A 14,236-nucleotide genomic window follows, 5' to 3' on the forward strand; every position below is an offset into this window, starting at 1 on the left:
GTCAGTCACATGACTGTATGGTTAATATTGTTTGAGGATGTGAGTACTGGAGTGGTCCGTTGTTGTAATGTGTCGATACTTCAGGATTCACAAGCGTTATTAAAATAAATAAATACCTTAATCAAGAAATTGCCTCTTCTCTTCATGTGCTATCTGCACTTGTCGCTGCCTTGATCGTTTCAATGGATTGTATTCGACAATTTGGGATTGTACTTGGGATAGCAGTGCTTTCCTGTGCGCTAGCGGATAAGTCTCAGGTAAGTACTGTAACGTTACATGACTGTCACATGATAGTAGTGTCTTGTTCTGTACAGGCTGTTGTTCGACTATAACATTAATATACAGACTGAAGTATAATTTAAGATTTATGTTGTAGTGGTGCATGCCTGTAAAATTAGTGTTTTCAATTTTGCACTGTCCTGTTGTGCTAGTTAAGAACTCATGAAACATATTTACATTTTTCATAAAGATCTAGTAAATCTTTCCTTTATTTTTGTATCTTAATCCCAGTCAAAATCTATGTAAAAATTATTTTACATCCCAAAACAGTCAGCCACATATATACATCGACTCATTCAACCAAATTAAGTTAATTTGTTTGCGTGCACATCTTTACAGAGATACTATGAACGAACTTGTAAAGTAGTTCATTTTTAGGGGCTTTATTTATTTTCTATTTATTTATTTTATTTGTTAATCTTATAGAAATAATAGTTACTGAAAATTTTCAGTAACTATTATTTCTATAAGATTAAGGGCCTTGATAAACAACAAGATAACATGTTGACTCCAAACTTATTGGTTTGTCATGTGATTGTTAAAAATGTGATTGTTTAAAGATCAGTTTTTAACTGATTTCTTCATCCCTTTGTTTTATTTTTGTAATTCTACATGCTTCCCACAGATTAACCCACTGATATATGAGGAGCAGTTGCTATGGGTCGGCGGTGGAGCCGGTCAGGTCAACACTTACAGGATCCCTCTGCTAACCTTCACAGTACGTGGTAGTCTGCTGACGTTCACTGAGGCCAGGAAAATGTCTTCCAGTGACATCGGGGCGAAGTTCATCGCGATGAGACGTTCCACAGACAGAGGTGGATCATCCACTTTCACTGGCTCACTCCTGAAATGCTTCATAAATTGAGTCATAAATGGCTATTGCTTTAGATTTTAACCTAATCTCTTTCTTGTATTTCTCAGGTGCCACCTGGTCTCCCACCTCATTCATTGTGGATGATGGTTCTCTAGCAGATGGGCTGAGTCTTGGTTCTGTGGTTGTGGATGAGGAGACTGGTGCTGTGATACTCATCTATTCTCTGTGTTTTCACCTTTACTATTGCAACCCCTCCAGCACCATGATGGTGCAGAGCCTGGATGACGGGTTCACCTGGAGCGCCCCACGAAACCTGTCCATTGAGCTGGGGGTGAAGAGCTTTGCTGCAGGGCCTGGCTTTGGAATACAGGTGTGGTTAGCGCTGTCTGCTTTCTGTTCCTCCTTCACATGACTTTAAGACTTCCTGTTGTTTATGATGCTGTTATGACTTCTCGGGTTATATAAAACTACATTTTATTGTATATGTAGTTAAGCATTGGTTTGTAAAGGAGAACGAATAAGCTCACGTGACCTTTTTCCATGTTTTTTTCTGCCCAAGAGCAGTTTATATGCTTTTAGTTCATCACATGCCTGTGTTCACAGAAACGTTATCCACCCAATGTGGGCCGTTTGGTGGTGTGTGGCCACGGTTCCATTGCTGGTGATGGGGTCTTCTGTATCCTGAGTGATGATCATGGTAAATCCTGGAAAAATGGAGCTGCTCTGAAGAGCATCCCTTACAATCAGCCTAAACAAGAACTGGACTTCAACCCAGATGAGTGTCAGGTAATATTACACTACTTTATCTCAATACACTGTATAAATATATATGACTGAAGTGTTACTATATGATAATTAGAGTATTTAATTGAATCTGACCATTTGAATGTTGTTGAGTAATTTCTTCGCTAGCATGTTAAGAAATGGAGAATGTCAGACTCTTTTTGAGCCATTGAAGCCCTAAGAGTCAGTGGTTCTTAAGCTTTTTGACTCCAAGGCCACCCATTGTCCACAAAAATATTTTTTCAACAAAACTTTTCCAGTTGTTTGTGATTTACTGGATAAGGATTTAAGCAGAAGGATTAAAAAAAAAAAAAAATGCTGTACTTATAATTTCTACCCCATTAAATATTTACAGCTTGGCACAACTGGAAAAATTTATATTCATTATGCCCATGGATTTTTATAATTTTATTCCAGGTTTTTTAAGACGGTTGTTGAGGGAGGTAAATTAAAGAAATATCTTGATTTTTAGTTGATTTAGCCTATTACAATGCTCATTTTGTCTTATTTTAAACATTTTTACGTCATCTTAAGGCCCCTTGGAAGTTTCCTTAGGCCCCCTGGTTCAGAACCGCTGCTATAAAAAGTGAGACTGACTACTAATATTGGGCCAGTCCAAATACCTACACTTGCGGTCTTGGCCACTTAAGAGCACATGCATGAAACAGGAAGTAAGTGCTCAAGACTCTCTCAGGCCTTAAAATACCAAAGCTCAGTGCCCTGCACACTAAACCCACACTTTCCTGAATATCGCTTCGGACCAGTATTTGAGGCGAAGTGTATCCCATCGTGCATCATGTTCAGGAACTCACGTGCCCCGAAATCGCGAGATGACGAGGAAAACATTCCACTGTAAGTTAAAATAATTAGATATTACATAATTGGGTAGTTAAATTAATTAATGTTTTTTTTTTTTTTTTTTTTTTTTTTTTTTACAGCATTTGCAACTGCTTTTGATCACTTAATTAGCACCACTATTAGCCTACTACTGTCTACATTGTGTCATCTGTTGCATAGGAACTACTGAACATTTAGAAACTACATTAGACTACACTACATCTAGAAGTTAATTTTAAAATGCAAAGTATTGAAAATCATAATAAAGCTCTGGAAACACTTTTTTTACAACTACTGTATAAGTGTGCATTTTTACAACTACTGTATAAGTGTGTCCCATCGGTTAATAAAAAGTTCTACACAAACTCTTGGTGTTCACACCTACTTGAACACTTGAGCCAAATACAGAAAATACGTCATATAAGTAGACAAGTAGTCAAGTGCAAAGACCACAAGTGTGAGAATTTGGACAGGCCCATCGTTCACTTTCTGTAAGACACCCCTCTACTGTGCACTGTAGGTGTTTTGTGCCATTGGTCACATATGAATGTTTGCGTTGTTGCAGTGTGGATACATTTTGTTTATCTAGAAAATGCAGTCATAGACTATACAAAGATTCACCAGTGGTACTTTCATTGCTAGTTGTCATGTGGTTTGTCTTTCGCTGTGAATATTTCATTGTAAATAAACAATTTCCTCTTGCTTCATTTAATCAGTTAAATGCTCATTCTCCTCAAAACATCAGATTCATCCACGCTGTGCCATGCCGAGGCACAACGCACGTAAAGTTGATAATTCCGCGAATGACTGCAATTGCAGATTTCGAACAGAGATGGCGACAAAGAGGAAAAACTGCGGACTGCACCTTTAATATACCAACACAGAAGGACCAAAATCTGCTTTTTAACTTAAAATGTACTGGTAAACACCATAATAATATAGGTGGCATTATAAAAAAGCCACATAATGAATCAGAGTTCATCATATGTGGCCTGACCATAAAACATGGTCAATATTCATGTATCTTTTACAGTGTCAGGGACTTCGAGGAGTGTCATTTTACTGTTTTTCAACAAAAAAGCGTCCACATAGCTACAATAAACCTGTAAGTTGATGAAAACGTAATGCGATGCACTCACTGTTTTAGATGAGACGTTATAATGAGGAACAGAATGCATATATCCAACATTCGCTGAACTCCACTTGAGCTTGATTTTGGTCAAATGTTAATAATGTAATTACACGTGCAAGTGTCGGACCATATATACAGCCACAATATCAACCTTGACAACACCGTGTTTAATTGTTTTTAAAAAATACAGGTTTTTTTTTTCCATTTCCTGAAAAGTAGTGGATTTGGACGTACAAGGTTACTGCCCGACAGCGATGATATAATGCAATGTTAAACCATTTACATTTTTTCCAGTTAACCAACTAACAGGTTTTTACTGTACTGTACTCTATTCTTTTTTCTGTAAAACTTACACACATTTTTTACAGTGTAGGCTTGATATTAAACAGCTGCACTACTTGACTTTTCATTTGACTTGACACATTCCCCTCCCTTACGTCTGCCTTAATAGCCAGTGGAACTAGAGGACGGAAGCATAGTCATCAATGTACGCAACCAGAACAACTACCACTGCCGCTGTCGAATAATAGTGCGGAGTTTGGACGGAGGCGAGTCTCTGCCTGTGGAGGAGCTGGTATTTGACAAAACGCTGATTGACCCCGTCGTTGCAGCCGGTGCCTTGCAGAAACAAGGAGTGATGTACTTCACCAACCCTTCCAACTCTCAGCACAGTGAGGAAGAGCAGTTCACAAAGTTTTACTTAGAAATATCGAAGTTAAATCTTTACGGAACCGTAATTTCTGTTTTTTTGCACAGGGGTCAATCTAACTCTTCGCTGGTCTTTCACTGATGGGAAGTCGTGGGAAAAGGAGGCAGTCCAGATCTGGGCTGGGCCAAGCGGTTATTCGACTATGACGTCATTCAAGGGTGATTCTCCAGAGGACAACAAATACATCTTCGTCGTTTATGAAAAGGGCCATAAAGATTACTGGGAGACCATCTCTTTTGCCAAAATTCATCTATATGGAGGAAAATAGTATACAGGTGAAGAAAGAAAAGGGATATTTAGGACTTTTAAAATGAAAATGACTTTTTTGAGAAAATCAAGATATCAGCCTGGTGCAAAATAATTTTTACATTTCTCTGCATCACATTTGGGATTACGGCTGGTCTGTACTATTCACTGCTTTGATATGAATTCCACTCAAAAAGAATCAAGACATCCTGTTTCATTGTAAGATTCATATATAGCTGACAGTAATGTAATAGTATAAAAAAAACTATTACCTACTGGTAATTTTACTCCAGTACTTACTTAGTCTTACTCCAATGCACAAATCTTTCTATAGACTATTAATAGACTATTTGAAGGTTTTTAAACCACTCAGGTGATGTTTATCGTGCCAATCCTTTTATGTCTTCTTTTCAAGATTTGTTTTAAATGGGGTTTACAATAATGTGACTGGAGTGAATCTTCATGAAGCTACAACAATCTTAAAATGGTTGTTTTCTACTGTAACTGTGATTCAACACTGATTGATTTGCAAGTCTTGAAATAATGTTTTAAAGGTACACTGTGTAACTTTTTGTTCAATATTCATATAATGGGCAAGTACATCGTGAATCCAAATTCCAAACTGTGCTTTTGTTTTATACTGAATCCCTGCAGTACTCCTACAGTAAGGGTTTCAATTCTGAGCTTTTTAGACCAGGCGACACGACAACCGACAAGTAGCCCAGTACCTGCGTGACTCATCATATACATAAAAAGAGAGAAGTAGCTCCGGCTACAATGTTGTTCAACAAGATACATGCAGTTTTGTTTATTAATCTGCTTGAGCGCCAAAAGTTACTTAGTGTACCTTTTAATACAGAAATGTGATTTGATTTTAATTACCTTTAGGTGTTTCTCCAGTTGTATTTTTAAATGACAGACATTTATTTTGGTAACATCCTAATGTAAGCGAAATATTACATGTTGAAAGTCACCCAAAAGGCTTTTGCTGTTTTACATTTGATATTAAAACATTTGACTTTTCACTTGATTTGCTGAATTGCACAGGGACATCTTTCATTGTTCAATAAATGTTTCTATTTTGATACAGCAACTCATTGTTTAACTTTAATTCTCATCATAAATACATAAGAATACAGCTTTGCCTGCCATTATGTTTTAAGATAGCAACATTATATGTGTGTGTGTGTGTGTGTGTGTGTGTTACACGAGAAAAATACACAGGTATTTAATTACCATTCAAAAGTTTCAAATCTGTAAGATTTCTTTTATGCTCACCAACGCCACATTTATTAAAAATAGCCTACAGTAACATTTATTTTGACTAGCAGTATAAAGCATATGCTCATATTTTCTGTCACGGCCACGATGTCATGGATTAATAATAATAATTTCCTTAATTTTAAGCGGGTCCTATTTGTAGCTAACGAAAAGGTCCAATGTTTACTTAGGCCTAAATCTGCAAAATAAGGATATTGTTAAATTTGCCAATATTTTCCATACTTGACATTGTTTAAGCATATGATGGTGTCCAAGATAAGTTATTCAAGTGAGGGCTGCATCTGTCGTTGTAAAATGTCATGTCTCTCAGGAAAGTAAACAGGTCTGTTAAACCGGTTCTCATGTCTTTTAATTCATCGGGCTGACTGACTCGTAGTATGCTATGCGCGCTTGTAATTTAGAAATAGCCTGAAAATAGTACAGAATTAGGCTACAATAGTGCACATTGACAACAGTTGCCGTCATGTATCGGACTCTTTTGCGGATTTTGCTTCTGACGGTACTGTGTTCATTTGCGCGAAATAAAAAGGTAAGGTTTACAATTTTGTTTATCATTCAAAACTATGACGATAATTAATGACAAAACATTACGCGTCGCGAACAAACAATCCAATAAAATGCAACGCTTGTAGCTATTAATTTGTCAATTGTGACAGTATGTAACAAGGGAACTTTGTGAGCTATATTATCGAAAACTAAATCTTTTTGTCAAAAGTTCACGTAGTCCGAGTTGCGAAAACGTCAGAATTGCGAGTTATAAACTTGGGATTGCGAGAAAAAATTGTGAGATTAAAAGTAAGTAGCCTAGTCTATGTATGTATGTATGTATTTATTTATCCCTGGTGGAAACAAGCTTCCATAAATATTTGTTTTCTCTATAGCAGTGATTTTGTGTATTGTGTAGTAGCCTAGCGACCACTTTGTTCAAAATTGTCTTAAATTAGGGAAATGTTTGTGAATTCTGATGTTCATATTTCCTGAGCAAAAAATGGTAGAAAGGTTCTATAGCTTATAGTCAAAAGCCATTGACTTCACAGAACCTGTTTGTCTTTCAACAGTAAGCTTCACTGAGAAATGTTCACTGGAGTAAAAAGCGCCAAAAGCCTCACCTTTTTCCTTTTGTGTTTTTCTCTTTTCACATGAACAGATCAATCCTGCTGTCGCTGATGAGCAGCTGCTCTGGGTCAGTGGTCAAACTGGGGAAGTTCACACCTACAGGATTCCCCTGCTCACCTTCACTTCTCAGGGGAGTCTGCTGGCTTTTGCAGAGGCCCGGAAGATGTCCTACAAAGACATCGGAGCCAAGTTCATAGCTTTAAGACGGTCCACAGACAGAGGTGTGTCACACTGAGATCCAGTTTAGTAGCTCACTCGATGATCTGAACCGAAAGACATGTACGATTATTTTTTTCATTCTCCTTTTCTTCTCAAACTATCACTACTGACACGTTCTCAGGTGCCACCTGGTCTCCTACCTCATTCATAGTGGACGATGGTTCTCTAGCAGATGGGCTGAACTTAGGTTCGGTAGTTGTGGATGAGGAAACTGGTGCTGTAATACTCATCTACGCGTTGTGCTTCCACCGTCACCATTGCAACCCCTCCAGGACCATGATGGTGCAGAGCCTGGATGACGGGTTCACCTGGAGCGCCCCACGAAACCTCAACCCTCAACTGGGGCTCAAGAGTTTTGCTCCTGGACCTGGCTTCGGTATACAGGTGTTCACTTAGATGTACACTCGTCTCTGGGTTCTTCACTTACACCTCCCATAGTCTCATATTTTAGCCATATTTTGAATACCGGCACTGGCATCATATTTTGGCTGACTGCTGGCCTTTTAAGATGTGGTCACATTAATCATTGTTCGAGGAAACAGTCATTTCAATAGGAATTTACACACTTTGGAATTTCATGTGAGTGCGAAAAATTTCCCCTCGCAGATTTCGCTTCATGTTTAAGATGGTCATTCAAATTCATCATGCTGACCAACAGAAATCTGCTTGGTTTGAAAGTGACCTCTGTGTGAGCTGTGTTTTGTGCATCTCTACACTATTGACAATAGACAATGGACCATTTTTGTCTGCAGAATTTTGCTGAAACTAATGCGGACAATCACCAGATTACATATGTCACTTTTCAGACATTCCATGACCCAACAAACATTGATTGAACATGTTCAGTAGATGAAAACAAGCCTTGACCAACATCAGCAGCTGATTTGACAAAACCTGATGAAGTGTCTGTTGCTATTGTTTGGTGTCTGTCAGTGCAGTGTGAATTGGCCTTTAGTCAGATAAGTTCTCACTGCATCCTAAATCGAATACTTCCCTAGATAGTATGTGAAAAACAGTACGCCAACAAGAGTAATTTGTCTGAATACATAGAATTAAAAAAACTCTTGGCGAAAATGACCGACTACTTCCATGGAGATTCTAAAGTGTGCATTCAATGGACACTTTAACATCCAATGAGGCCACGGGAGAAGATTTGTAAATGGCAGTGAAGTTACATAACTGACGCCCTTAAGTCACATGACAGTGAAAACAGGGCGGATGTAGTACGTCCGAATTCCTTACATTCTACACACATTTATACTGTATAGAATATTCTTTTTTAATGGTTGCGACGTAAGTTTCAATCTATACAGTATGCGATTTCAGACGCAGCAACTGCCTGAACTACGGTGGTGATGTATATACCAGTACAAAAAGTACCACAGTACCAAAAATATAAAGCGATATGATACCAACACACTCAAAAAAAGTTTAAACAAAAATTTATATTTAAATAAAATGAAAAAAATTAACTTTGCTAGGTATAAAATTAGTTAATTGATTCCAGCACGTTTCCGTTTTGCCATTTACCAAGAAGTGTGGTTTAAAACTCGTGAATTTCACTTAAGTCTTAAAAGTTTTTCTTGAAATTATTATTTCTTTAATTTAATACTTTACATTTATTCTAAATTCATAATATGTACACCATGTAAAAATGCTCAGTTAATTTTAATGGAAACTTGTTTGAAAATCTTAAAATCAGACTAATATTTTTTTGAGTTTTGGTATCTACAACAATGTGTCTGTCACAAACTGCTCTGAGAAACGAAGGTTGAAGATCCAAATGCAGTATTTATTGAACAGGGTAATCCAAAGTACAGGCAAGGTCAAACACAAGCAGGCAGTCCATACAAACAAACACAACAAGGCAGGGAACACAGGCAAAAGAGTAATCCATGGAACAGGCAAGAAATCCAAGAGACATGAAACCAGGGAGAATGCTCAGAACTGCAGTGTAACACTAAACAAGACTTCACAGATAATGAATGGGAAAACCATTTTACCAGCTTATATGGGGTGAGCTAAACAAGATAATGAGACACAGGTGAATGTGATAATGGATGAAGAGTCCAGGCAGTGAGTTATGGGAAATGTAGTTTGTGAGGGAATAACAGTAGTCTGATGTGGAGTGCCCTCTGGTGGCTCTCAAGGGCACTCCAGCTGGTGTCCGTTACAGTGTTATTTTAGTACTATTCATATAATATTATAGAATTTATTAATTTTGGTTTACATTTTAGTAATTTTATTAAGTGCTTTTTGTCATTTTTATTTATATAATATTTCTTTTTAGCTGGAAATTATTTTATGTCAGTTTAAGTGCTGCTATTCAATGCAGCCTGGCAGTAGAGGCAGTGATGCATGAAAGTTAATATTTAAGTGGAAAAAAAAGCATCAATGCATGATTTGACTTTTAAAATGTAATGCATTGATTGTATAATTCAATATTATTAATGATATCCAATATGTTAAAGAGGACATCTCTGATTACATGATGCTCAGTTGCATATATTTGACATATATAATTTATATAATCACTAGGTTGTTGTTAGTTTGTTGTTAATCCTTGCTTGATTAAAGCTGGCCCTTATCTGCCAACAAATGTCGTCATGCATATATCAATATCAATTTGTATTATTATTATCTATGTCTCCATTACATGTTGGGCAAATCTATCATGCAAAATCAGTGGTCTGTTTGTATCAAACTATCGATATAGCATCAACACATTCTGAACCACACCTAGTCTACATGACAAAAAGCATCCTATTTTTGTTTTGTTTATTTAGTTTTTTCCTTCTGCTTAAGAGTGAGTTTATTAAAAATAACTGATACCGCATGAATAGACCATGGAAAATACTAATTCAAATCTGAAGTTGACATTTCTTCCAGTCATAGAGAGTCATTAAATGTAATTACCATGTTTTGTTAATGGTGCCAACAGAAACATCATCCACCTGCTATTGGGCGTCTGGTGGTGTGTGGCCACGGCAGCATCGCTGGAGACGGAGTGTTTTGTATCCTGAGTGATGATCATGGACACACATGGAGATACGGAGCTGAACTGAAGAGTATTCCATACAACCAGCCCAAGAACAACTTTGATTTTGAACCAGATGAGTGTCAGGTATGAAGAACTTGTAAACTATGTACTTAGAAGCTACAAACTTCTGTGAATCAGAAGAATTTAGAAAAGCTTCAAACTTCTGTCTTGTGTTTCATCAAAGCCAGTGGAGCTGAATGACGGCAGCATCGTGATCAATGTGCGTAACAATAAAAACTATCACTGCCGTTGCCGTATGGTTGCACGCAGTCTGGATGGAGGAGAGTCTCTGCCGGTGGAGAAGCTGGTGTTTGATCACACACTGGAAGATCCTGCTGTTGCAGCTGGAGCTTTAGAGAAGGACGGAGTGCTCTACTTCACCAACCCAGCCAACTCTACAAGCAGTGAGCATGATTATATCAGAAATTAAAGGAATAGGTCATCCAAAAAATGAAAATGTCCTGATTATTTTCCCACTCCAGAGCAATCCAAGATGTATATGTCTTTCTTTCCTCAGCCGTGGAAAAAATAAGGTTTTGGAGGAAAACATTCTAGGATTTTTCTCCATCTATAGCAAGTGAATATTGTTCAGTGTAGACCATTTAAATTGGACCATCCATGACAAGATTTGGTAGACTTTGGAATTAGCAGAAATGGATAATCTTTTTGTTCATTTCTCAATCAGGCACAGCTTTTGACCGATAGTGATGATCTCATAATTGCTGAATATCAGCCAATTAGTCTGCCTGTCCTCAATATATATCACTACATATTTACACATACATTGATTCTATAATATTTCTCTCTATCGTTTTGCCTTCTGGCTCTGTTTTGATGTCCGTGGTTTTGTGTGTGCCATAAGAGAGAAGCATAGTGTATTCATGCTTGTAAATATGCCTATAAGCAATTGTGATTGTTGTTTTCTCTAGGAGTGAACCTCACTCTTCGCTGGTCTCTGAATCACGGTAAATCATGGGTGAAAGATACTCTGAAGATCTGGGCGGGGCCAAGTGGATACTCCTGTATGACATCACTTAAAGGCAAGGAAACTGACGATCAGAAATACATTTATGTCATCTTTGAGAAAGGCCAGAAAGACTATTTTGAGTCCATCTCCTTTGTGAAAATTGAATTGTACAGTGTCAGTGACCAATGAAAAAAGGCATTGATGGGCTAATCATGGAAAATGCAAATCTAAAAAAATGCTGATTTGTCTCTATTTTTTCTTTAAAAATACGTTTTAATTAAACTAAAATCACTGTCATTTGTCTTCCCGTGCCTCTACTCACCTGTCATATCCTGACTGATTTTTTTATATGTCTTATAACTTGATTGTATGCCAGAAATATAGCCACACAAGCTTTTCTAAGCTTGTGGAACCTGATTTTTGCTTTTACTTTTGCCTTTACTGATTTATTATCTAATTTGTGTCTATTGTGTTATTGTAATGAAAAACATAAAGCGAAGGAACACATGAGATGCATAGCCTATATTTTAAGTTTAATTGGCCTTTATTTGTTACCTTACAGGGAAGATCCCACAACTTTCACTAACATTTTGTAAAGTGTTATGTAAATGTTAGAACAAAATGTTCTTTAAAATAATGTTTTTGGAACGTTCTTATAACATTATATACGTCCTTGTATAATGCTGAGAGAAAACTGTCTTGATGGGTTTTTTTACTTGATGAACATTCTCATAATACTGAGAGAAAACGTTCTTAGAACAACATTCTTGGAACGTCTTTATGATGTTATTAATATTTGTCTTTGGAATGCTTGCATAATACATTGTGAGAACAATTTTAATGTCCTTACAGTATTTAAAAAAAATGTGTATAGTGCTTTTCACAGTACACATTGTTTCAAAGCAGTTAAAATCATGATGTTGTCATGTTAAACATGCAACTTCTGCCACCAGGTGCCAATATCAGTAAGCATTAGCATAACATGAATGTTACACAAGTGGTGCTCACTGCAGAGCCAAATGATGTCCAGCTCCCTCTCTCTGGACGTCTAGGGTGGAGCTTGACCTTGTCTAGCTCCACCTCTGTAGATCTAATGGGGGAGGGATAGAGTTATGGGTAGGGTTAGGGTGTGGTTGGACCTTCTAGCTCTACCCGTTACGGCCATATTACATCTAGAGAGGGGCAGCTGGACGTCCAAAGAGAGGGAGCTGGACTTTACGCTCCACTATCAGTGGAAAAGTCAGTGGATAAATCAGATCGTGATAAGCGATAATGTGAAAGGTTGTCCATGTTACAACGATTTTGCACATCTCAATAAGAAACAATAATACCATTTGTTGTCAAGTGTGCGATGTGGAGTTATTTCAAGTTGTATTTCAGGAGACCAAATCAATCAAAAACAGCACCAATATTCCAGTAGAAATAACTGTAGTTGTCACAGTCACACATGAAGACAAATGCCATACTAATACATTATAATAGACCTACAATAAATCTCACTATTAAATAAACATATACCTCATGAAACATAGCCTACCTACCAGAACTAACAGCCCATCACACATGACAATGAATGCCATATTAATAAGGTAGGCCTACAATAAAATAAATAGTGGGATTTACTGTAGGCTATTAGAAGAATATCTAACATTATTGTTAAATGATTAAGATTAAGTAAAGATACAGATCTGTCACCTTGTAAGCATTTTAGGCTAATTTACATGATTATCTGGCACCAGATGGCTGAGGTTGGTATCACATGCTAATTGTTAACAAGCAAACAAATTTTTTTTTCTTATGCTTTGCCTCTAGAGATTTTTTTTTTATTACCGTTAAACAGTCTACAGTACATGTACACCCAAAAATAATTCATGGGTGCTTATGGTGTGCATACATTTATGAATTAAATGGACTCCTTATATCAATTGGTTATGTTCTTTTGGAATCTCCAAGTGTCCTTTTTTTGGAAAGACACCTAAATTTACCTTGAAAAAAACTTGCAGAAAATACAGTTTTATGAGAATCACCCTTTAATCTGATAGTTTGCTTTTCTGGATATGGCAAACATATGTCGATGACATAATAAATGCATTAAAACAAGATAAATTATGTATGCTTAATTACACGATAATGCGATTAATTTCACAAAAGGGTGTGATCTTGTAATCTACTGACAGCCCTAATTCAAGTAGAAAATAGTCATTTCAATTGCAATAGCATTTCACAATATTACTGTTTTAACTGTATTTTTCATCAAATAAATGTAGCCTTGGAGGGCATAATAGACTGCTTTCAAAACATTTTTTTTTATTTTATTTAATTAATCCAAACTTGACCAGTAGTGTACAGTATATAGCCTATATATTCCCTTTTAAGGTTTTCTTTTTAGTGGAATTTGTCTTAGCACTTAGCAATAGCACTTAATTATTGACATTTAAAAGTAAAGTTGAAAGAAGTGACTGCAAAATAAGTGAGATAAGTGAGGAGTGAGATGCAAAATTTCATAGCAGAGTTTCTTTTGTTCAATGTACAAATTGTACAATGCAAACATTGTACAATGCAACAGAGTCCACATCTGGAAAATATGATGCAGCCACTAATCAATTTAAACTGCAGATGCTCAGAGATACAGGGCAGTTATACATAATCTTACCATTGATCTTATGTCATTATCTTGTGACTATGAACTTATAAATTAGTTAAATAAACAATAAATTGTATGAGCTAGGTATGGACCATAGTAGAATGTGATCTGTAAACAAATTTTTCTCGCACTTCTTTTCAAATTAATTGCAAAGACTTGTTAGTAAGTA

General features: G+C 36.7%; 2 protein-coding genes across 2 annotated transcripts; both read left to right on the top strand.

Annotated features, from left to right (window-relative positions):
• The first annotated feature begins 4 nt into the window (after nt 1-4).
• LOC307163430 (sialidase-1-like) lies at nt 5-6,410 on the top strand. Its single transcript, XM_079879455.1, has 6 exons — nt 5-257; nt 905-1,094; nt 1,201-1,463; nt 1,697-1,879; nt 4,297-4,516; nt 4,602-6,410. Exons 1-6 carry the CDS (start codon nt 183-185, stop codon nt 4,820-4,822), a joined length of 1,152 nt encoding a protein of 383 aa, XP_079735581.1. The 5' UTR covers nt 5-182; the 3' UTR covers nt 4,823-6,410.
• An 8-nt stretch (nt 6,411-6,418) lies between these two features.
• LOC307163431 (sialidase-1-like) lies at nt 6,419-12,262 on the top strand. Its single transcript, XM_079879456.1, has 6 exons — nt 6,419-6,610; nt 7,229-7,418; nt 7,538-7,800; nt 10,358-10,540; nt 10,641-10,860; nt 11,386-12,262. Exons 1-6 carry the CDS (start codon nt 6,545-6,547, stop codon nt 11,610-11,612), a joined length of 1,149 nt encoding a protein of 382 aa, XP_079735582.1. The 5' UTR covers nt 6,419-6,544; the 3' UTR covers nt 11,613-12,262.
• Nucleotides 12,263-14,236: the final 1,974 nt, after the last annotated feature.

The sequence above is a fragment of the Squalius cephalus genome (assembly GCF_949319135.1).
Source record: "Squalius cephalus genome assembly, chromosome: 8".
In the NCBI taxonomy this organism is placed as follows: domain Eukaryota; kingdom Metazoa; phylum Chordata; class Actinopteri; order Cypriniformes; family Leuciscidae; genus Squalius; species Squalius cephalus.